Consider the following 24,999-nt stretch of genomic DNA (forward strand, 5'->3'; position numbering starts at 1 on the left):
GAAAAGGAACTAAGTGCCAGTATTTTGCCCAGAAATAGACTGACTCCCAGGTGTCAACATTATCTCACAATATTAATTCCTGGGAGCATTTACAGGGAAAGCAACAGAGTCTGATAGGGGAGATGATCCACTTCTTGATTTGAACCTGACAGAGCTCAGAGCCTCCCACTCACAGCAGACGACCTGCAGACTGGGTTTCCCAGAGAAACCAGCTAGTTCTTGCTGCAAGGGAGGTGCCTCTATTTGAAGCTAAGACTGACACACAGCCCCAGATTCAGACTGGAAAAAGGCCAGGAGCCTTGTTCTTTCCTCCTCCCCATGGGCCTCCCCCTGTTCTTTTTGCTCTCCCCAAGTCCCCTCTCAGAACTTAGCTAAGCCTGGCCCCTCACCCATCTTGCTCTCAGAGCAGAGGAGTTGCTGAGACAGGGAACAAAGGAGGCCGCACTCAAACGCTGACAGTCTCAGATGCACCCACTCAAGTGCACACTCTTGGCCCTGATTCTGTGTTAAGCTGTGAGCCAAAAATACGTCTCATGTAGACGGGAAAATGTGTCTAGAATAGCATTGTCTGCACCCACACACACACACCCCACCAGCCCCACCAAACTTTGGACTGTACACTAGGCCTGGCAAGCAGTAGGTGCTCCACTCCCAGCCTTCCCCTCTTTTTTCTCCTGCCTTCTGCCACTCAGGGCCAGCTGTAACTTCACTTTGGAAGTCTGCAGAACTGGTTCAAGGGCTCCAGAGAATTCTCTTTGATCATCCTCTGGTTCTCTTACACCCTCAGAAACAGAGGTCCAATTCAGTTCAACAAACATTGAAAAAAACTCAATAAACACTGAAAAAAAAAATGAGCACCTACTGCGGGCCAGCCCCCTGCTTAATGCCAGGGCAGGCCACTAGGAGCTCTTCACCAGAGCAGCACAGCCTCACAGAGCTTTCTGGGCAATGAGAATGTTCTAAACCTGGGTGGTCCAATATGGTAACCACTAGCCACACATAGCTACACTGCACTTAAAATGTGTCTAGTGTGACTGAGGAACCAAACTGTCCATTTAACTTCATTTTTAATTGTCACAGGTGGCCAGTAATTGCTACATTGGAGAATGTAGGCTAGAAGGACGCAGGCGTGTGCACGACAGCTCTCTTCTACCTTCCACTCCAAAGTCCTACAATAGAGGTATGGAGACCACACGCTGGGGAAGCAGGAGAGCATGAGGGTTAGGGGTTAGGAAAGGCTTCTTGGAGGTGGTGTTCTGGCGGAAGAGGATTAAAGGAGGGAGAGGATTTCAACAGGGGAGTCTAGGTGGGAAAGGGACTTCCAGGCAGATACTAGCACTGGGCAAAGGTGCAGAAGCTGGAAGTGGGGTGTATCTCCAGGGGGCTGTGAGGAAAGGAGGAGGCTGGTACATCAGTTCCTTAGGGGTAAAGAGGTTGAAATGGGACATGAGGCTGGACTAGCAGGCTGAGGAGAGCTTGACTGTCAGGCTACACGCTGCGGGCACCCTGCTGCCTTTGAGCAATGAAACGATATAGCCAAGGTAAGCTTGAAGAAGCAGGCAGCTATGTCTAAGACAAACAAGGGGGAAAGCTGGGCAGCCCTGGGAGGTGGGTGCCATTATCCAAGCGAGAGGGAATGAAGACCTGAGTCGGGACAGAGGTAAGGATTTGGGGAAGGGGGAGTGTGAGTGTTCCTTCGAAGCCACTCCTAACACCTTCTTCTCTGTACTTGCATCCCCAGCACCCAGCTAAGTTTCAGACTATAAAAGGAAGTCAAAGCACATAGTAAGTGGCCAATAAATGTTTGCAGCGGGGAAGGATGAAATGGAGCAATTTCTTAGGTATGATGATTGGTTAGAATGCAGCCATGGGGCTGAAACAGGGATTGATTTTCATTCCCTTGAACTCCAGAGAGCTCTTGGGTGCTTACTGAGGGCTGCACACATGGGTACGGGGAATGTGGCATAAAAGATCCCCAGCCCTGTGCTCAGGGAGATCACAGCCTCACTGGGGGAGGCAATCAGCTTCTGAGGCTCCTGTCTGAATCCAGGATGGCCCCTAATGAAATCTGAGAAGTCAGGAGGAAAAGCTGGCAGGTCGGGCAGAGCATTATTTTTTGAGGCGTGCTAACTCCAGTGTGCCAGTGAGACATCAGGATGGAGAGGCCCAGCTAGTCCTTAGAATAGGTGTTGGCGCCACAGTCTTCGCTTGTGAAATCCTGAGCCCAGTGGAGAAACAGAAGGAGCAGGAGGGGTAGAGGTGTCCAGGAAGTAGAATCAGAAATGGAGGCAGAAGGCAGTGCCCACAGAACAGGCTTCAGGCTCCCCTGTCACATCACAGGCTCTGGTCTCTGTGATTGCCAAGTGGGGCTAATGGACTCAACCAAACCCATTCTCCTTTAAGTGTTGCTCAAAAACACCAACACTGTTACCAGTGATATGGACTAAACTGTGTTCTCAAAATTCATGTTGGAGTCCTAACCCCCCATACCTCAGAATGTGACTGTACTTGGAGACAGCATCTAAAGAGGTAATTAAGTTAAATGAAGACATTAGGGTGGGCCCTAATCCAATATGGCTGATGTCCTTATAACAGGACATTAGGACACAGACAGGCTCAGAGGGAGACCCTGTGAAAACACAGGGAGGAGACAGGCACCTCCCAGCTGAGGAGAAGGACTCACAAAAAATTAAACCTGCCAATGCCCTGGTCTTGGACGTCTAGCCTCGCCACCATGAGAAAATAACTTTCTGCTGTTTAAGCCATCCAGTCTGCACAGTGCATTGTATGGCAGCCCTAGCAAACGAACACACCTGGCCATTGTTCAGCAGGTGACAGCTTTAGGCAAGAAGGCCTCTAATCCTCTTCTCCTTCTGCCAAACGGGCAGTGCCCTCCCCACTGAGCAGAACTTCCTTTCCCCTTCCCCTTCCCCTTTCCCACAGGACCCCACTCCCACACACCTACTCTCATCCCGACAAGGGCGATAAAAGGATTTTTAGAGCCCTTCAGGTTGCAGTTTCTCACTTTATTTTTAAAAATATCTCCTGTAATATGGGCAGACAAAACAGTGTTTGTCCCTTGGTAAAGACTCCTCAGATATATTTCCAGTTTGCAGTTCATGTGCACTAAACTGTAGTTGTTTTAACTCCACCTGGACGCCCCCAGGCAGCCTATGCTTTTTTTTTTTTTTTTTTTTTTTTGGCCTTTGAATTAAATGCAAAGAAGAAACAGAGGGATAAGAAATTCAGCCGCATGCATCCTCTTCCTCTGTGTCCCAGCCCCCAAAACACACCACCCAGAGAGAGGAGAGCGCATGCATCCCCTTTCCCTGGCAAGTGTCCTCTCACTCAAAAGCTGTGCCCTTGGGACCCACCTCCTCCAGCACATACAGCACATACAGCACATACAGCCTGACAGTACAGCATCGTTTCAGTTACAAGCCCAGGTCTCCCTGACAGCCCTGACCTGACTTGGGGTCCTAAGAGCTGAGTTCTGACAAGCAAGGAGAGTTGGTGATCAAGGGCAGCAGTGCAGCCAGCTCCAAGGACTCTGATGCTTGGCATCAGGCATGCCAAGTCCCAGGATGGCAGGGTGCATCTTCTGCCTTTCATCCAGCTGTTTTGACATCTCGACACCCTCGCCAGAGGAGATCCATGTTTTACCCCTTGCCCTGACCAAGCTCTGAGAGAAGTTGAAAAAGTCACCAACTTGATCTGTAGTTCTGCCCACCCACCTTGTGAAATTAGGAATATCCATGCAAGGGACTCTTTCCCTTCCTTGGATCTGACTAAGCCCTCTGTTGTCCCAGGGGTCCTTCTCTAAGGCCAATGAGATGGGACAGTGAGAAAGAATCCCTGACGTTGGGTTCACCACCGTGGCTCTCACCCAGGAAAATGGACTTCGGGAGCAGCTGAGCCTGCAGCTGACAGATAATAGCTGTGGGGTGGCCCCAGCTCCTTCCCACTGGCAAATTAGCACCTGCCAGACCTGCGTCAAAATAGCCAAAGGACTCTGGATCATTGGATGCAAGCTGACATCTGCTTGAAGGGAAACTGAAAGGAGGAAAGTGGTGGGGTAGAAGACAGAAGATAGGTCTCAAGAAAACTTCTGTCCTCTCTGTATCCATACAGTTCAAACAAACTTACCAATGCCTGGGCTAACTACTGGAGTGGAGGTCCTGGGGGACAAAGCTAGACAGAGCTATTAGGGTCTCAGTTTCCATCTGCATAATGGATGTACAAAGACATCTCTCTCATGGGGTTGTCGTGAGTATTCACGCAGGGCCAGTCCCTGTATGCACCAGTACCAAAGGACTCATCCCAGTACACGACAGCTGTTACTACTGAAAGAAGTCAGGGAAGGAAGCAGGAGGATGCCATCAGTCCCAAGACTCAAGGGCAAGGATGCTCTCATGGAGTAAAATAGGAGGTGTAAAACCAAGATTACGAAGAGCAGGACACCAAAGGATCCGGTGATAATGTTCAAGTTGTACATAACGAACAGCGTAAGGGATTCCCTTTTAGTTACGGGCGGGTGGAGATGCATACCAGGTATGCCCTTGGAACCCAGGCCACAATCCACGGCCTCCAGCGCATACAGCCTCACAGCCCAGACTCTCCAGAGTCTACTTTCATTTTAGCAGGATTTCTGCTTCTTCAACAATTTTGTTTCGAAGCTCTTTGAAATAAATTTGATTTCAGGTCAACTGGATGAGAAGCACAGGGCCAAGCTACATCCAGGTGAGACCTCAAAGGATGCAGAGGAGCATCCTTTCCTGCCAGGATATCACCGCCATGGAGCGCACAACACTGGCTCTCTCAATATTGCTTTGCAAACGCCTGAGTGCAGAGAGGGGGTTCTCTTTTGACCACCTCTTTGGGCCACAAATGTTTTCCCTCTTGAACCTCTCTATTTTGCTGTCTAAAAATTTCTTTGTTGTTTCTTGTGACCACAAACATAATCCAAACTATTTTTAAAAATCTAACTCTTACCAAATACGCAAGGACACCAGCAACAACAATTTGGCACTGAATTTTTGTGTTCGTTTTACAAAGTAAAGAAATAAGTTGAACCATGAAGGTTTCTCTGTGGTTTGAGTTTTCAGTGAGCAAGTGATCTTTGCCATATTTTCATGCCAGCAAATTTAGGTAGAAACCAACCCATGTTCATGGTAGTCAGCCATGCCCCTGAGGAACACATGGATTGTCTCCAATTTTGCACTCTCCCAGACACTCCTGAAGTAGACATTTATTTGGAAACTTGTAGAAATGTTTCTTTAATACAAATTCTTAAAAAGTAGGAATGCTGGTTATATTCATATAATGGAATATTATTCGGCCTTTAAAAGGAAGGAAATTCTGACCCCTGGTACAACATGGATGGGCCTTGAGGACATTGTGCTAAGCGAAATAAACCAGTCACCAAAGGACAAATACCATATGATTCTACTTACATGAGGTCATAGTCAATTCACGGAGACAAAGTAGAAGGGTGGCTTCCAGGGACTGTGGGTAAGGGGAAATGGGACTGGTGTTCAGTGGCTACAGAGTTTCCACTTTGCAAGATGAAAAAGTACTAGAGATCTGTGGCACAACAATGTGAACATACTTAACACTACTGAACTGTATACTTAAAAATGATTAAGATGGTCAACTTTCTGTTATTTGTATTTTACCACAGGCAAAACTAACAATAAAAAAGTGAAAAGGACTGACCAAAACAAAAATTGGGAATGCTGGATCCAAGGGTGAGTCCATTTTCAATTTTAATAGATATTGTTGAAGTGCCCTCAAGAAAAGCTAGACTGATTTTTGTTCTCGTTACAGTGTGTGAGGGACTTCCTTGTCCACTTTTTCTCCATCATGATTTGGTAACAGCGAATGGGAGAGAAAGTGGGGAGAAACTGATACACTTTACTTGAAGTATAACAAAACAATGTTTGTCTGCTCAGCTATGTCCTGATCCTCAAGAGTGGCCACAAAATAAATTGGGTTGCAGCTTTCTGCAGGGTAGGTACAGATATCTGTGATGCCTCCAGAAACTCCAGTTATTCTGGTTCTCTTCCCCCATCCCACTCCCTAACCTTAAAATGATGACTCCAAAAATCACAGACTGGCCTACATAATTCCCTTAAACAGCTGTCCTACAGAATCACTAAAACTTGGGTTAAAAATAGTCTCAGTCTCTAAAAGAAGGCTGGGTCCCTGGAACAAAGCCCTCGTAGAAATGCTCCCACCTCCACAGAGGGAACACAAAAGCTGACCCACGTGGCCCCAGGGCTCCTCATCAAGCCTGACCCTCTCTGCCACCGTGGAGAACAGAGAAGCTGCCTGAAATCTTTTCACATCCTTGGTCCATCGATGAAACAGAAGTCGGAAGGGAGGGAGAATAATGCAATTACAACCAAGCTATGCATTTGTGCCATTATTTCCATTTTATAAATTCCCAAAGGCGCTCAGAGAATTTAAAATGTAAGTAAGGTGTCTGAATTCACAGTCAGTATGAGAAGCCACATTTTAATCTTAGGTCTTGCTCCAGAGATACTGTGATGACAGTACCCTGTTCCCCATTGCAGCCCATCCCCTCAAAATGTCCTATCAGATATTCAGGTCACATCATCTATAAGAGTAAATTCTGAGTCTTAAACAGAGGACATAAAGTTCTGAACAGGGTTAGAATTCTGCAGCACCAGGAGGAAGGCTTCTAAACAACCCATCTCAAGAACGCCTGGTACCTTGCTGATGGCTTCTCCCTCCTCCTTAACGAGCAGAGAAATGCATTTTCCTGGGTGGCGGGTGGGAGTAAGGATCAGCTGTCTGTTGTTGGCAGGCCTGATTTCTCCGCTACCAAAAGGAATTAAAGTCTATCGGGTTACACAGAGTTTTCCAGGGAACTCTTCTTAAGTTTTGCACCATTATGGTGGTGGTTGTGGGAGGGGAAGGTGGTTCCTCAAGCACCCACCTGGGCTTTTGCTCTACAGTTAAAATCTCTGAAGCAGATTTAGAGTGACAAGATCAGGGGAAGCCAGTCTCCATTGTCTAGGAGAGATATTTGTGGCAGAAAGGAGAGCAATTTCCTGCTGAATTGATTTACCATCCTCTGAATCATGAACTTACAGATGACCCGGGACACAGGTTTCTACATGGTATTGTAGACCTGGGACACAGCTACATGGTATTGATCCAGGAACATGTTTAAGGCATCCCAGATGCCAGATTAGGCTGCTGGAGAAGGCCACGGAGAAATTTATTATTTTATTTACTTTATGTGTGTATGAGAGAGGGAGGGAGCATGGGAGAGAGATGTTGGGCATCGAGCAGATTATGATGGTTATGGCTGGAGAATCTCTGAAAGCTGGCTTCTTGTCCTGCAAGGACCCTGAAGGAGAAAAATGCATAAGGAGAAATGACCAAGAAGAGTAGCACAATGTTGTTTCGTTAGCTACATACCATACCCCAGACCTGCAATAAAAGTATACATCCAAGGCCCCCACCAATCATATTTCAGTACCCAGGAGTCCCGTGCCCAAATAGCCCTGAGCCACTGATGTACTGGGCCCAGGCAGAGGCCAAGCATGGCTGGTTGGGGAAGAGGGGGTGCAGCCATGTAATGAGTTTGGATATATGGCTGAAATGTTCACACACATGCCAGGGAGGCTGTTCATGGTATAGGATAAAGCCAAGGGTGGGAAGAGAAGGAGAGGGGAAAGGACACCATGTTCTTATCCCAGACCCCACAAATGTTAGGAATGGGCCTATCCATCTGTAACAGCCAGAAGTGTTGGCTGCCAGTGGCCCAGGGGAACCAGAACCCAGGAGTTCAGTGGAAAGAACCACGTAACATTGGTAAGAGGGACCCACCCCTCCTGCAGGTTGTCCCCGCAAGCAAGTCTCAGCTGCTGGTGAAGGCCTGAACAACTAGGTAGTTGCCAAAGTGCACATGGGATGCAAATGACAAATACTTGGTTCTAGGGGTGGGTTCCAGGATCCCTTCAGGGCACTAGGGTCCTAGGTACTATGGTACTAGGATCCCACTCAGGCCATGAATGAGGTGGACGAAGCCCTTTCTTCCAATGCTGACTGTGTAATACATAGGATCCAGTAGTTCTGCTCTGCCACCTACCTGCTCACTGACCTCAGAACACCCCTCGCTTCACACATATATAAATGAGTAGTTCTCATTCTATATTTTGGAGAATTGTTAAGATTGAAAGGTCACAGATGTGACATGCCTAAGAGTACCGGACATGCTGGAAGTCCTTGTTTTGCTGCATAACAAACCACCCCAAAATTCAGTAACTTAAAACAATAATAATGTATTAATTCTCATAATTCTGGGGGTCAGAAATTTGGGCAAGTCGCAGCAGGTGGTTTTCTGTTTCATTTGGCCTTAGCTGGGGTCACTGACTCAGTCGCATCCTGCTGTCACCTAAGCCGAAATGTTCAGGAGGGCCTCACTCACGTGAATGGTGCCTGGGGCTCCTCTGCGTGGCCTCTGCACATGGCTAGCTCTGGCTTCTGCCCAGCCTGTTGGTCTCAGGGTATTCGAATTCTCACATGGCAGCTGGATTACCCCAAAAGTTCCAAGCGTCTCAAAGGCCAGACTTGGAAATGGCACAGTATCACCTCAGCTGCATTCTGTTGGCTGAAGCAAGTCCAGTTGTAGAGAAGAGAGACTCCACCTCTGGATGGGCGAAGTGACATAGAGATGGGAAGGAATTGATAGTGGCCATCCTTGAAATCTACCTATCCCTCAACTTTTTTTCTTTTTGAGACAGGGTCTTGCTCTGTCATCCAGGCTGGAGTACAATGGCGCAATCACGGCTCACTGCAGCCTCCACCTCCTGGGCTCAGGCAATCCTTCAACCTCAGCCTCCCAAGTAGCTGGAACTATAGGCGCATGCCATCACACACAGCTAGTTTTTTGTTTGGGGTGTGTGTGTGTGTGTGTGTTTTGATAGATAGGGTCTCACTACGTTGCCCAGGCTAGTTCAACTCTTTGTTCAGTTATGAATTTGCATTTGCTCTCTGTATATTTTCCAACTTTATTTTTTTTTCAAGAAAGTAGCTAGGACTTTAGGCTCTCTTTGTTCAGGGGTGAGGCAGGGGCCAAGGGATGTCATGACCAATAGGGACCTGCCCTTATCCTCATGGCAATACAATGGGGAGGTGAGAAAACTTCAGGGGGTGGCTCAATTGTTCATCTCCAGAGGCCAGACCAGATACCTCACAGCTTCTAGTCTTGCCAAGCTTGACTTGGAGGGAGAAGAATCACCCATCTTCTCAGATACCCTATCAGCTGGGACAGGAACGGGTTAGCAGCAGCCATGATGAACTGAAGGAAAGAGGGGCTCCCTCATTTTCCCCATACCAGATTGGCCTTCTAATACTTCAGAGATCCCAAGGAAGCAGAAAGGCCTAATGACTTAGGCCACATTTCCCACTAAAGCAGGAATACGGTCCAGAGTAGGATTTGAATTAATTTAAATAAAATATGACATTTCTTACATGACTGAGATTCCATGTATTATACTGTTAGACCATTAAACCCCAACATTATCAAAGCCATACTGAAATCAGAAGGAAACAGAGGAAGCTCATATCCAATGCCATTAACATTTACAAATAAAATGGAATGCCTCATATGTGTATATAAGGTGAAACCTGGAAGTTGCTTTGTTGAGATTTGAGATGAGATATTTACAGCCTTGGTCATTTTCTTAGGCCACAGGAGTGATCCTCCTATCCAGGCCTGGACGGCTGTTTCTGAGAGCTCCAGAGTGCGAAGTACAAGCCCTGTCCATCTGCCAGCCTCATCCCTCTCACATCTCCATGAACTGGGAGCCCATCTGGCAGCACTAGACTCAGCCCCTTGGGAGGAGCCCAGAAAAGCCTCTTTAACGTCACTAGAGAGATTAATAGCTGATGCACTCTGGTCGCCAGTGGGAGACCTTGGTGACAACCAGAACCTATTATGAACACTAGTATTTCCTCTTTCCACACTACCTGAGAGCAGGTGCAACGTAAGCTTTAAGTCACACAGAGCTCATGGCAGTTGGTGCTGGCCAGGATGTCCAGCATTTTGGGACTCATTTTGGACTACAAGTGACCACTCCAGGGAACCAGAGGCAGGCTCCCCAGGAAAAGGTGAATTACAGCATCTTCGTCCCTAGGTTTGGGAGTAGTGCAGTGGATGACTCTTGTATGTAAACTCCAATGCTCAGGGTAGTGAAGGTTGAGGGTGCTGAAGACAGTAAAACTGGCAACTGTGGGAGCAGTGCACGCTGTGCTGTGCCACCCACTGGGAATGACTCTGGGCAGCTGCTCTGTCCCGTTCTTGAAGGACAGAGGCCAAGCTGCTCCAGGTGGGTGACAGTAGAATGCACACAAGTTTCCCTGCTGGGCCCCACTTTTCTATAGGAAAACACTATTGCCAAAAGATGAGTGAGAGACTGAAGAGAATGAGCTCTCTAATGCCCAAGAGCTGGCACACTCTGCACTAGTAGGCAGGAGTGATAGGCTCTGAGAAAGAATTGCTGGCATCTGCTGTTGACCTTGGCGCCTGAGTCCTTAGTGGAAAGGGTGCTAGTTAGAATCAGAAAACCCAGGTCCATGTATCAGCCCTGCCCCAAACCAGCTCTGTGACCCAGGGCAAGTTGTATCATCTGGGCCTCAGTTTCCCCACCAGTGATTTGGTAAAGTACTGAGGTGCTAGCACAGACCTTAGGATGCTGCTAGCTCCCGTGTCAGTTTGTTCTTCCTGGAAGACTGGACTCTTGTTGCAGAGAGAATGTGAGGAGAACAAGAGCTCTTGGTTAATCAGGTAGGGGTGTGTGTGTGTGTGTGTATAGAGAGAGAATGTGAGGAGAACAAGAGGTCTTGGCTAATCAGGCCAAAGGGTGAGAGTGTGTGTGTGTGTGTGTGTGTGTGTGTGTTGGTGGAAGGAGGGAACAGTCACCAGAGGTTTATAGGGCCCTCTCCCTTTCCCCAGCAGGCCTCAAAGAACCCAAACAGCATTCTGAATGCTTAACACTGATTGCAAGGAACTGAAGTAAATGTCTAAGGCACTTAGAAAAACAGTTACTTCATCATGATGGGTTTTTAGAAAATGAACTATCCCTGAAGATTCACTTCCTTGACTGGGAAGATAGACAGGAGGTACATAGGTGCTTATCCAGTGGCTGGATACATGGGGTGCTTGTGAGGCAAGCTAGTGGGATATCATGACAAAGCCCCAACTTGGGGGAACCCTCTGTGCAGAAAATGTCCCAGCAGGCCTAACTGCTGCCCTTTGAAGGGTCTGCTTACTGAGTCTTGGAACTTGGATTTCAGGATGGCTCCCAATACCCCTAGAACTGATCCACGTGGGCTCACAGTGCCTAAGCGGTTTGTATAAACAATGTGGTTTATGCTGAACGCTACTTTCCTTCTGAGACTCTGGAACTTTGGTATATGCTAGGCAGAAGATACCCATATGACCAGCTGCTAGTAGAAACCCTGAGCTCTGAGTCTCTGATGAGCTCCCCAGATTGGCATATTTCACACAGCAAGTTGTCACAACTCATTGCTGGGAAATGAAGCCTATTCTGTGTGACTCTGGAAAGGAGCCCTGGAAGCTTACGCCTGGTATCCCCTACACTTGGCTCCACGGGCCTTTCCCTTTGCCAGTTGTGCTTAGTATGACTTTGCTATAATCAATCAGAGCCATGACTCTGACTACATGCTGAGTCCTGTGAGCCCTCTTAATGAATTACGAAGACTAAGAGTGGTGATCTTGGGGGACCCCAGATACACATCCCCCATCCTGGACTTCCAGGCAAGTCCAAGACACCAAAGCCACTGCTACTGAACTGGGCCCAGGATTCTGGTCATTAAGGGAAGTTACTGACTCTTCTGCTGAATTCCATTCTTCTCTCCTAACCTCCACACCCCCACTCTAAGGAGCTTTATGAGTTGAGGAGTCAGATTTTTGGGGGTGGATCTCTCAGGTAGTTCTACTGGACAGTGCTAATAAAGATATGACAGTGAGATCACCTGTCCCATTTTGAGCCTTTTTAATCTTAAAGGGTAAGATCAGATGCTTTGCTTGCTAAGACTCAGTTGTCCTGCTCACCTGATGCAAGCAAACACAGGCATCACAGCACCAAGACTGGAGAATACTCAAAACCATGGCAACAGCTTATAGAACCACTCTGGATCAGGCAGGAAGGGACCTTAGACCACTTTCCCAAAAGGGGAAACTGAGGCCCAGCTGGCTTATGTAAATGCATTTACCACCCATGCAATACACATGTCTATCACCACTCTTTTCTCACATTTCCATATCTCTCCTACACTAGATCATGAGGCTCCTACATAATGCAGCATGAAGGTGCTCCGGGTTGAATAGACCTGATTCACCTGGCATTACACAGCTCGTTAGGAACAGGAGAGGAGTTTTATTCCAGGTCTCCTGCCTTCCAGGGCAATGTTCCTTGTTGGGAAAGCCCCAGTACATGGTACAGACAAAACTCCTTACTGCCCAATCCGTGCATGCTTGGGAGCATCCAGATTGGAAAGAATGTGCACGAGGCAGGCCCTTGAGAACACCAACCAGCTGGGAGTCCTGGACTAGGCTTTTTCTGTGTCCCTTGATTTCTGAATCTCTGAAAGCAGAGAAAGCTTCTGTCCTAGCCAGCATCAATCAGCTGACCAGGGGGAACAAGCTCCAAGACTTACCCCCTTACTCTGAGTAGAGACTGGAAATAAAACAGCAGCATGTAAGAGAAATGCTTTAACTTTATAAAAAAAATGTGATAATACAGCAAGATATTATTGGGGTTTTCTTTTTTTCTGTCAAGTAAGAAAAAAAAATACCTGGAATAAAAATTAGAAACATAATCTAAGAAAAATTGGAAACAAGCATTTCAAGGAAACAATTTGGAAAGACAAGGAAGAGAAAACAATGAGCAGCATGAGCAGCAAAAGCAGCAACATGGGGGGAAAGCTGGCTCTGCTGTGAGGACAGAACAATCAAAGACCAACGTGCACCTGGCCTTCCACACCAGGCTGAGCTGAGGGGTGGGGTAAGGGTGGGCAGTAACCATCAGAGAGGCATAAAGGCTTCCCAGGTGGGACCACGCTGATGGCCGCTGGCTCACTGTGCAGAGAGGGTAGGCAATGGCCTCCTGCAAACAGGCCCAGATCCGCCCTCTAATAAGGCCTGCCAGCCATGTGGCAGTGACGGATTTGGCTTAGCTGGCTTCCTCCTCTGTCCACTTGCTCCAGCCTGAAGCTCTGCAGGTCACTGTCCCACAGTGATGAGCTCAGCAAGCAGAAACTCATCAGAACGTCAACCTAAGCTAGGGTAGCAAACTTGCCAGGGAGAACCAAAAACACTAGATGTACAGGGCTGTGTACAAAACACTTTTTGGAATGTCTGCACCATAGCCAAGGCAGAGTTAGGACCACTTTGGAGAGGCAGCTGGAAATGCTCCCAGCAACATTCCCCAGCCTTTCCCTCTAGGGAAGGGACATCCGAAGAACACTGGGTGAATTCTTGACTACATTCTGAGGTAGTCTAACTGTGACTTGGCACAGGTAGCTAAGAATGATCACAAAAAACAGAGGGAGGGAAGGCAGAAAAGTTGCCACAGAGAGAAAAGGCTAACACCTCTAACAGAAGAAACTACACTACAAGTGGGCCCAGAGATGACCAGAATGTGTCCTGGGCTCGGGATGGCCAGTGACAGAGCCCACCCCTGGGCACATACAGCTCTCAGAGCACACTTGATGCTGCAGCAGTGTGGCAGGAGATGAGGGAATCCACAGGGAGATTTCCTGGCCCAGAGCAGCAGCAACTGAGGTTAGGAAAGTCTTGTCTTAACACCTAGTCCTCTGCTACCAACTCATGTCATGATGAGGATGAGCCAGGCACCCCAGGGACCATGCAGTGAGGAGTCCCAACATTCCCTTCAACTACAACTCCTCTACCTGAACTTGCTTGTGGGGGGAACTAATACTGCTAGACTCTACTTGGAAACACTTTAGAGGTGAGGGAGCAACCAGATCCTAAGCCACTGAAAGAGAAGTAATGAGAACAAAAAGCAATGATGTTATTAGACTCCCCTACTTTTTAAAATGCTAAGTCACATTGTTTTTGTCCTCTGCCACAGCACTCAGAATTCTAAGTCAGAATGGAATGTTCCGAAGGATGAGGAGGCAGCAGCTGTATGGACATTAGTATTTTCTCTGCTTTCCACATTTCCGAGAACGCCTTCTAGGACGAAGCTCACCAAAGTCTTCAACTTCATTTTCATAATCATCTTCCTGAACAACACCTGTGAAAGAAAGGAAAGGAGAGGACAGAGGAGGGGAGGAGAGGGGAGGGGGGAGGGGAGGGGGAAGGGGGAAGGGGAGGGGAGGGGGAAGGGGGAAGGGGAGGGGAGGGGGAAGGGGGAAGGGGAGGGGAGGGGGGAGAGGAGAGGAGAGGAGAGGAGAGGAGAGGAGAGGAGAGGAGAGGAGAGGAGAGGAGAGGAGAGGGAGGGCAGAATGGTGATTTTTTTCCCAATCCACTGTAAAATATAGCATCCTAGTAAAACCTAGTGTGTCTGTAATCATTGGTTTAAATTAATGAAATAAAGCTTTCTGCCAGGGTGCCAGAGAAAGAAAGATTTCCTTTGAGTACTGATGTTGCTTCCCAAAAAGAGTCAAAGTAAACACCCTTCTCCAGAATTAAGTTCCTTTATGGGCTGGTTCCTCTGGCCCTATTTTGGAGGCCTTTTAAATAACAAAAAAATCAAGCAAAACATAAACTCAACCATACACTTGAGTTGGTATACCAATTCTCTTCCTTTTGAAATACATATCACAAAAACCAAGACTCCAGAAGGGACTAAATGCTAAAGATTTTTTATTGGCACAGACATTTGTGCCAAGTCCCTTCAAGTTTTCCCCACCTCTGGGGTCTGGATTTTCCAGGGGCATCTGCGGTTGATGAAATACTCAGAGCAAGAAGGAATGTGGTCCTGTGGCTGGAATGGGCAAAAGGAAAGACATTCTGGATCACATATAACTTGGCAAGATCATTCTGACTGCCAGGAGAGAAAGCGCTTCATTCTACACAAACTTTTAACCCTCTGTAGGAAGAAGCACTTAAGTTTCCCCAGTGATTTTGTTTGTTTTATTCAGAAGTATATTCCCAGGCCCAGAACAACACTAATATATACTAGAAACTCAATAACTATCCACTGACTTAAATGACTGATTGACACAGGAAAACAGTTCTCAAGGGATAGCTTCACAATGCTTTGTCCATCCTTGGTAGTCACTGTATTGAGTATGTGCAGTGACTGAGCACTATCAGTACAGCTCATGAGCAGCAAGAGGTGTATGGCAACTAACACATGCCCAGAATAATGGGGCCCTCATAGTCAGATAGGAAAACGCAGATATTATGTTGCTAGTAATTTGCATCCTGGAGGTGATGCTCCTAGACAGTGAGAGTCCACTATTGACATCGCTGGGCTGCCCCACTTCAGATTTCCCCCGGGAGCCAGTAGTAATAAGAACCACAGAACCCAAAGTGTTACCTGTCCCCAGAATCAAGACTCCTTACCTTCCTTCTTTAAGCGGGCCTCTGTTTTCATCAACCAGTCTCGTGCATCCCTGACTGACAGGATCAGAATGTTGACCAGCCGAGTCATCGCCTCCTCCGCTACAGAAACCATAGAACAGGGCGCTGAGTAAAGATGCCATTGCAGGGACTAGAATACCAATTACTAGACCCAAAGCCTCCACGTCCCAAGAGCTGGTCTCTATGTTTTCCCTGAAAAGAGCCCTCCTTATGGGGTAAGGGACCCAAAGCTGCCTTCTGCAGCTACAAGTATAAGCTATACAACTAAAGGCTAGCCTGACATCATTACTGTGTGTCTATAGAGACTGCCACAATTGCAAACCTTTCTAAGACACTTGTATTCAAAATGTCATTAAACCTTAAACTGAAAAGAGTATCTGAATTATGGAATGTTTTAAAATATGCAGTTTCACTAAGTTTATACATAACTTCTACTCAGTGTTGAAAGGAAGTAGCGAGTAAGAAAGTGAGGGAACTGTAATCCCAGCACCTTGGGAGGCCAAGGCAGGGAGATTACCTGGGGTCAGGAGTTTGAGACCAGCCTGGCCAACATGGTGAAACCCTGTCTTTCCTAAAAATACAAAAATTAGCTGTGCATGGTGATGGGCACCTGTAATCCTAGCTACTTGGGAGGCTGAGGCAGAAGAATCATTTGAATGCAGGAAGCAGAGGTTGCAGTGAGCTGAGATCATGCCACTGCACTCCAGCCTGGGCAACGCAGTGAGACTCTGTCTCCTTTAAAAAAAAAAAAAAGCCAGGGGAAATCTGATTCTAAAATGACATAAGAATTCTATTAAAGGCTCACACTGGGTAGGACTTAAGGACCCTCCTAAAAGAAAGAGACCAGCTAGACCAGCTACACACTTCCAGATCTTAATCAGGGGATGAATGGGTCAAGAGAACCTTAAAGAGTTTTCTCAACACTTTAAACATTCTCTCTGTATCTTCTCCATAGAAGATTATTCTGGCAAGAGTCATTCTGACTGCCAGGAGAGAAAGCACTTCATTCTACACAAGCTTTTAACCCTCTGTAGGAAGAGGCATGCAAATTTCTGGAGTACCTGGGGAAACCCTCCCAAGTCAAGGATAATGACAAACTTTTAACTGGGGGAGGGGTAATCCAAACAATGAGGTTTGCTGTAACTTGAGAACATATATTCCTCATGTGTATTTCTTCTAAGGCCAAGATTCCACCATCCTCAAGTCAGAAGCCACTACAAGGAACTTAACCCTGAGAAATGTTCTCAGAGCCCAGGTCTCACCCCACCTGGGCCCTGTCTCTGCAGACCCTTACCGCCAGCCCAGGCCTTCCTCCTGTAGAGGTCCTCCACCATATCCGAAACCCTCTTGATGTGCTCCTGAACCTTTTGCAGCATGTGACTGTGCTCCTTGGAGCCCACGTGACTGTGGATCCATACACTTTGCTCAATGTCCTGCACCACCAGCTTTCCTTCATCAATGGCCGGGTCCACCTTCTCGTGGAAAAATTCTGAGTATTTCTGGTAGGCCACTTGCTGCCTCTGGTGGTGTTCTAGATGGATGTGCTGCTCGTAAGACTCACTATTCCTCTCCTGACACTCCTCCCTTTCCAACTCAGCCCTGGAAAGGACAGCCACCTCAGAAGCTGCCCCCTCAAATGCTTTGCTGGGGCTGAAATAGTTCTCTGGGTCACGGGTAAACTTCACTCCACATAGGTCACACTGGGTCCTGTCCACATCCGCCTTTTTGAAGTTCCCAGCCCTGGGCTCCCTGGCCTCCTCCCTGACACGCTCCATCTGGGTGCCCACTCTTCTCCTCCAACTGATGCACAGAGACACCACCAGGCATGCCCTTCTCAACTTCCGCTGTATGGAGGCCTTCCGTTGCTTTTGGGAAAGGATGGTGGCCAGCACATGGTCTCGGTCTTCTAATGCCAGTTCATCCATCTCATCCTGGCCAAATTCACACTCGGGTTCAGCAAAGTAGTCCACAGGGTCCAAACAGAGCAGGCGGTTTAGTCTGACCTCCTCATAATAGAGGCCACGGACTATGGACCCTTTGGTGTGTACAGGGTCCCACCGCCAGTCACAGTCCATTAGGTACTCTTCATCCCGCTCAAAGAGCAGGTCCTGCAGCGCCTCAGCCACAGACTTCACATTGACTGCCACCAACACCCGCTTCACCACCTTCAGGAGCCTCTCGGGAACCTGGCCAGGGCAGTCCATGCTCATGAGCTGCAGTCTTGACTCGATCTCCCGGAAGTGGCGGTACAGGAGAGGCTTGCAGTAGGGCTGCAGGACCTCCTCAGCATTCACCAGCATCACCAAGCACAGCACCAGCGTCCGCTCAGCCTCACCCGAGACCACATAGTCTATTTCACTGAAGGCATCAAGCAGGACATTGAAGTTCACATTCTCATAGCCACATAGCACCTTGGCGAGGTAGGAGAGATGGAACCGGAAATCCTGAATGGCTCTTGTCACATCCTTGGGTTTGTATTCCTGAATGATGGCGAATACATCCCCAAGCTCCTTGTCCTTCTTGCTAAACAGAAACTCCCAGTAGTGCAAAAGTGCAATGTAGCTCTTGGGGAGGCACAGAATGACATTCTTCCAGAGGCGGGCCAGCACCACCCCACAGTGGATGAACTGGAACTCCAGGAGGGCCACTGTGTTTCCAATGCTGGGGATGAGTGGTTCTTTGCACCTCTTGATGAGGACATTCATGAAACGGAAAAAGAGCCTCTTGTAGTCTTCTGGGTTCCTGTACACGTAGAATTGATCAATGCAATTCTCCAGCAGCCGGATGAAGCACAAGTGGGTCTTGTCCATATTCTCATCATCCCTGTTGGGTGCCAGCATGCCAAATTTCCCTTCTATTCCTTTTATTCTGCTGCCTCTCCCCCTGCCCCTTTCATCCTTTTCAGACTCTAGAGCTTTGAGTTCCCTGTTGTAGTTGTCCTCCTCCTGGTGGAGCAGCTTTTCAAACTCCTCCGGGTAGTTGGAAGAGAGAAGGGAAGCTTGCATGGCACTCAGCCACAGGTCTGTGGATTCCCGGCGGTTGCGTGCGCTTTCGTTTTCAAACAGAAAGTGGATATACTCTTTTAAAGCAAATCTGTAGAACCGGAAAGATTTGTAATTTGGTTTGAGGATTTCTTTGCATGCCATGGGGTTTTCTGACAAAACTCTCTGATGGAAATGCTTAGGGAATAGGACATCCAGAATGGACTTGCAAAGGCCATACATATCTGTAGACAAAATGTAATCAATTTCTTTAAGCTCTTCTGCTAAGATTTTAGGGAATACTTTTTTGGCTTCCAAAAGCAACCCGTTGATTGCCACCAAGTTCATTTTCAACTGAACTAAACACTTGGCTTCACAACGCCGCAGAGGCCTGTGAAAATGTTCACAGTTTTCATCCTCGCATTTTAAGCCTACAATAAACCTCATGCAGACTCCTCGGTAGGTCTTCCCAAGTAGGCTTCGTGTGATCTGACACAGCCTGCCCAAAAGGTGTTTGTTTAGGGCTAATTTCACTTGATCAGTCATTATCAAAAAATGGTCTTTTGTCTTCTTCTCTCTCAAGTTCAAATCCAGGTCAAAAATTATTCTTAATATGGGCCCAGGGTCGTTCTGAGCTATCTGGCAATACTTGGCATCCACCTGGGAAATCCCAAAAAACTCAAAGCAAGATTTCACCATTTCCTTCTCAGCATTGTTGGTCACTCTTTTGAGAGCCCTGACCAGACTGAGGAGGATTTCCAAGCCCCCTGGAGCCAGGCCCAGAATCTTCTCAGGCTCGGCCTCACTCTGGCTGGCTGCTTCGTAGAGTGCTTCCACCACTCCAGCTGAGTGGTTGAGCGTGTCAAACTTGAAGAAGGCATCTCTGAGCTTCTGAAAGTCTCTCAGGATTACCCCTTGCAGAAAGTGGGCCTCAGCAATGCCAGACAATTGGCCAGTTTGATAGCAGAGATCAAGTGCTTCTCTCAGAATGTCCTTGGTGTGTTCTATGTCAGAATCCCTGGCCACATTGAGGCGGGCAGCCCCCAGCAGACATGAGGCCTGGAAGTCCTTGTCAGCAGTGAGCCTGGCAGCTTCCAGGAGGCAGCCATGTTGCTTCATCAGCAGGGCAGCCTCTTCTCTCCTACCTTCCCTGTTCAGCAGGTCTGCAGCCTCTGCTAAGCGTTTCCGAGACTTCAAGAACACCAGCTGGTCTTCTATGTCTAGCTTTGAGAGGACAGCCATCATTTCCTTCATCTTATTTGCACTCAGATACTTTGCTGCAGCTTCCAAGTAAAACTGACTGGCAGAATAGGAGAGCTTGGAAATGGGAAGGGTCTTGTTCTTTAGCATTTCTTCATACCTGCAAAGACAAAGGACGCAAATGTCAACTTGGCATCACCCAATCAATAGAAAATTTCCTCCAAAATACAGCACAGAGCAACTTAAATAAAACTCCCACATGTAGATAAAACTCCCACATGTAAATAAAACCTAAACTTGTCAAGCATTCAAGTATTTTTACAAAGGCCTTATTTTACACTGTTACCAGTATAATAATAATGAATAAATTCCTTATGCTTCAATCAGGAATTGGTGTGCTTAGTTAATGAAACATAGTGGAGGTGTAACTCAAACAAGTGGGAGTGAAATCAGAAAGTCAATCTATAGGGCAAATGTTATGCATAGTCTAAATTATCCTTGAAAAACATCTCTTTGGTTCTCATAAAAGCATCAAAATCATCTGAGTCTACAACTCTGTTCAGTTTGATAAAATGAGAAAGGATAAAATGGGGGCTGCACATGCATCAGCAATTACACCAGTCTTCCTCTTATTACCCAACTTGTGATTCTTCTCTTTTAGCAGGTGTGCCTTAGTTGGGTTCCTGTGAAATTAATGAAGCTCTGAAGGACTCCCCTTTATTCTGCTGAGGGGAGTCAGAATATGTCATTATATACACACTCATAACATACTCCCATCCTCCTCAGCCCCCTTTCTTTGTGACACTGAGTCAAAGCTTATAAAGAGACTGGAAAACACAGAGTCCTGCTCTCAAAGAGCTGCTGACCCAGCACCGAGGCCACCACTTAAGTGGAAAGAGAGCAATGTGGTCAAGCCATGTCAGAAGCAGCAGTATAGCACCACCCAGAGCAGGCTGCCCCCAGAGAGAAGTGGGAGGAAGGGAGGGAGAAAGGGAGAGAATAAAACCACCTACTTTTCCACTGCAATAGCAGCTTCTTCAAAAAGCTCCTCTTGGCAGTACATTTTGAGTGCTAGATCAAATTCCTGAATCTGCTCAAAGCATCTGAAAGCATCTTTGTAGCACTGGCTTCGCTTATAGAAATAGGCAGCATCTCTTATCTAGGATGGAGTAAAATTTTACTTTTATTTAGAGTATTCATAATTAACTTTCTAATCTTAAACCAATACCACAAATAATAAAGAGGATAGTCATATGTCTGCTTTTTGTTAGAATCCAGTTAAAAACCCTATAACATAGATAATATTAGGAAAACCAGTTACTGGAAGGGAGAAAAATAAAGTTAAATCCCAACCTCACACCAAACACAAAGGTAAGCCCCAGGTAGATTAAAGATCTAAATGTGGAAACTATTGTGGGAAAATGTGTGAGAATATCTTTGTGACTTTGAGGTCACACTCAAGTGGAAGGAGTCTTCATGTGACTCCCAAAAATAACATAATCAACAAAACCCAAAACACAAATTTCAGGAGAAAAACTGACAGATCAAACTAATCCATCAAAACCACTCAACAAAAGACACATGAAATAAGCTAAATTAAAAAAATAAATAAATAACACCTAGATCAGTACTGTCCAATAGAAGTTTTTGTGAAGATGAAAATGTATTGTTTCTTTGCTATCCAATCTAACCACTAGTCAGATCTGAATATTGAGTCTTTAAATGTGCGTAATGCAACCAAGGAACTGAACTTTTAATTTAATTTAATTTAAATTATTTTAAAGTTAAAGAGTCACACGTGGCTAATGGCTACTGTACTAGACTGGGCCTGTCTAGACAAAAAGAATTCTTGCAACCACAAGAAAAAGACTTTCCTTGAGACACAACAGAAAGCTAGGCAAAGGATATAAACTGGCAGTTTGCAGTGGGGTAAACTTGAAAGACTAACAAACAAATAAAAATGCTCAACTTTACTGACAATCAGAAGAATACAAATGAAAGCCAAGGTGAAATACATCCACCAGGTTTGAAAAATGAGAAAATCACAATCTGCTGACTGTGGTCAAGAATGTGGGGAATGCAGAACCCTCAGGCACAAAGTGGAATGGCTATCCCAGAAAGCGAAGGGACTGCACTTAGTGAAGTGAAACATGTGCATACCCTAGGCCAGCAAGCCTGCTTCTGGCAACACACCTTGAAAAAGTATCTCACAGAACCCTAAGAAGACATACTGTGCCAAGGTGCTGTGTGTGGGAGCCAGGAGCCAGTGGCAACCTGGACGTGCATCACTAGGGAAATGAATTCGTCAATGTAGTGGATGTACTCAGGAATACATGACTGTCAGAAGTATGGCCAGATCTAACACTACATAGCAAGTGATGGAAAAGGTAAAACACAGAGCAAGATGTCTTCTAGATAAGTCTAAAGTATATATGTATAGAAGACACCACTATTCATTCTTCAATAATGCATGCATTTGAGCACATACATAAAATATATTAGAATGACTACTAATGAGAAAAGAATGGCAATGGAGACTGGCTGTGAAGAAGAGGATGAATGAAATAAAATTCAATGACTGGACCCCATACCCACCAATGGTGGGCTTGCCATGAACAGAAGTGTCTACTAGACTCTTCTTCCTATCACAGTTCCCATCCAGTTCACCAGCTAATCCTGTCTGCTCGGTTTCCCTAACATTTCCCAGATGTGCCATCATCCCACCACCTCCACTACCACCATGGCAGTCCAGGCCCTATCATTTCAGCCTAAGCTGATGCTAGACTCTAACTGGCCTTTCTGCTTCAGCTCTTGCTGCCCTATAGACCTCTTCACAGAGCATCCAGATAATTAGCTTCATGTCACTCTTCCCAGCAAAGTCTTCCACTGGCTTCCCATCATGCTTGAACAAAGCCCAGTCCTTGCCACAGTCACCAAGGCCCTACTGATCTGGCCTTGCCACTTTCTCTTACTCATTTACCATTGCTTGTGGTCATCTCACCCAAATTGACTGGCAAGATTCAAATCAACCAACTTGGCAGCAGCCTTCTTCTGGATCCTCAGGCCACATCACCTCCCTTTTCCCAGTCCCCAGACACATTCTACCCATGGTAAGAAATGTTTATCCAGGTGCCAAGAGAGTGAAAGCTTTCCTTTCAGGGATTCCTGTGCCTTGCCTGCTTCTTGCCTCTAGAGAGTAGCGTTGTATCCCTGTTCCATTCCCATCTCCCACATCCTAAGAAGTCACATCCCATAATAAACATGGAACAGGGTAGGCAGCATCTGGAGGGCCTTGTCCTCTTCTTCGCACTGACTTGGGGCCAAACTTCAAACTTCCCAGTAGGTGCCACTCCTACCCCTCTCAATGCCCAGGGTGCTCTGAGAATACCAAGAGTCACCATATTTCACATACAGACAAGGAAACCCCCTTTCCTACTGAAGGATAGTAACACCCTATAGGGGAAAACGCAACGGCTCACAGCTCCTTAAGCACAGTTTCTCCAACTATCTGTGGGAAGGGACCAAATCATTTTAAATTTCTAATCCATCACAGTTGATACATTAAAAAATGAATTGATGGGAAAATTATCACCACTTGGATGTCAAAGCAATGCCAAATGGCAATTAAAAAAATTCTAACTGCTTACTTTTATCTTTTTTGTTAATCTTGCTGCAGACAAATAATAGTTTGTGGCCTGCTGACCACTCTGTGAGTAGCTGTGTTCCAGACAAGCAGCTCTGTCCAACAGAGCTTTCTGCAATGACGGAAGTTAACAATGCGCACTTGCAATGTGGCTAGTAAGATTGAGGATGTGAATTTTTAATATTATTGTATTTTAATTAATTTAAATTATAAATTAAATAGCCACATGTGACTGCTGAATTAGACAGTGCAGATCTAGAGTGATTACTAGGAACACACTCAAGGAACCTCCATCTAAATGCCAGTCCACTCAGCCAAGGTGACTGAAGACTAGGAACACAGAGACAGAAAAGGAGTATATTCTAAAACCTTTCTGTCCTTTGGCTTGAGCATTTGGTTTCCCTGTGGTTAATATTAGGCCTTGAATATTAACACAGACATTAACACACAGACACACACACGCACATGCATACTGTCTTCAGAGCCTCCTAAAAGTTTGCAGAAGTAGTGAAAGTAGGATTCCCTTAGAGTTGCAGGGCCAGCATCTCCTTGGAAGACTGTAGCCTCTTCCTGCTAGAGTAGAGGTCGAGCCTACCCCTCAATCTGCTCAAGTGCAGCAGCGGATTAGGAGCCATACCTTTCCCAGCCTCTCGCACAGCTGGGCGGAGAGCTGGAACTCCTTGGCATAGCTCAGACACTTAAGGGACAGCGTTGGCTCTTTGCACTCCAAATAGGTCTTAGCCAATTCCAAATATTCCAACTGCTTTTCCCTAGGGGAAGGAAAACAAAATAATATTTCCACAGAACGTTGACCCAACACCAATATTTAACTGCTGCTCTCATCGGAGCAAACCAGAAGTGATCCCAAGACTCTTACTTGGGGCTGACTTTCTTGGATTTCATGCTCAGGGCAGTGTCATGGGCTAGGGCCAACTTCTCCTTCTCAAATGCACCTCCTTTCTGGTAACACTTGGCTGCAACCTGGAATAGGCAAAAAGTTTTATTCCCAGCAAGGTAATGGAGGTAACAGACAGAACAAGAGTTAAAGTATGCATTATGAATTTGTACTGATAAAACACAAAGTCTTGCTCCAGCCCAATCTGAGACGGAGGAGCAGGAAGGTGCAGATATTCTAAAGAAAGTAGTCTTGGAGGATAAAACCCAACAGTATTCATACTGAACGGTATCTTTTAGAAGTACTCATCGAAAAGGTACAGAATACTTATTTTTTCAAGCTACCATAGTAACACCCTTTTTTTTATCTTCCAACAGTTACAGCAATAAGTATCAACCTTCTCATTGTATACAGTTGCTACTTCAGGTCAGAGTCATGGAGCAACTGGCCCAAAGTTACCCAGTGGCTCTTCTGGGCTTTGACCCAGTTGGTGAGTACAACAGCTACTTTGCAGTGTTGGCAGAACAGCTGGAGTACACATACTGGAGGCAGAAATGGGGATAGAGATGGTATCACAACGTGTCCAGATCCTTGGGGCATGCAGATCTGTTACCAAATCCTCTGACTATAAGATAGGCAAACAAATGTCACAGAGGAGTCAGGCTTC

General features: G+C 46.5%; 1 protein-coding gene across 3 annotated transcripts in view; it reads right to left on the reverse strand.

Annotated features, from left to right (window-relative positions):
• Positions 1-3,412: 3,412 nt before the first annotated feature.
• LOC105480172 (tetratricopeptide repeat and ankyrin repeat containing 1) overlaps positions 3,413-24,999 on the reverse strand; it is a 128,964-nt gene continuing 107,377 nt past the window's right edge. For 2 of the 3 annotated variants that reach the window (XM_071091418.1, XM_071091417.1), the window contains exons 19-24: positions 24,315-24,418; positions 24,075-24,207; positions 20,808-20,953; positions 16,908-19,954; positions 15,596-15,694; positions 3,413-14,318 (exon numbers count right to left, since the gene is read on the reverse strand). In XM_071091418.1, the coding sequence (XP_070947519.1) occupies positions 14,218-14,318; positions 15,596-15,694; positions 16,908-19,954; positions 20,808-20,953; positions 24,075-24,207; positions 24,315-24,418 (3,630 nt within the window). In that variant the 3' untranslated portion in view covers positions 3,413-14,217. The remainder of the gene's footprint in view (positions 14,319-15,595; positions 15,695-16,907; positions 19,955-20,807; positions 20,954-24,074; positions 24,208-24,314; positions 24,419-24,999) is intronic. The other variant, XR_011619957.1, reaches the window with a different exon arrangement.

The sequence above is a fragment of the Macaca nemestrina genome, chromosome 2 (genome assembly GCF_043159975.1).
Source record: "Macaca nemestrina isolate mMacNem1 chromosome 2, mMacNem.hap1, whole genome shotgun sequence".
NCBI lineage: Eukaryota > Metazoa > Chordata > Mammalia > Primates > Cercopithecidae > Macaca > Macaca nemestrina.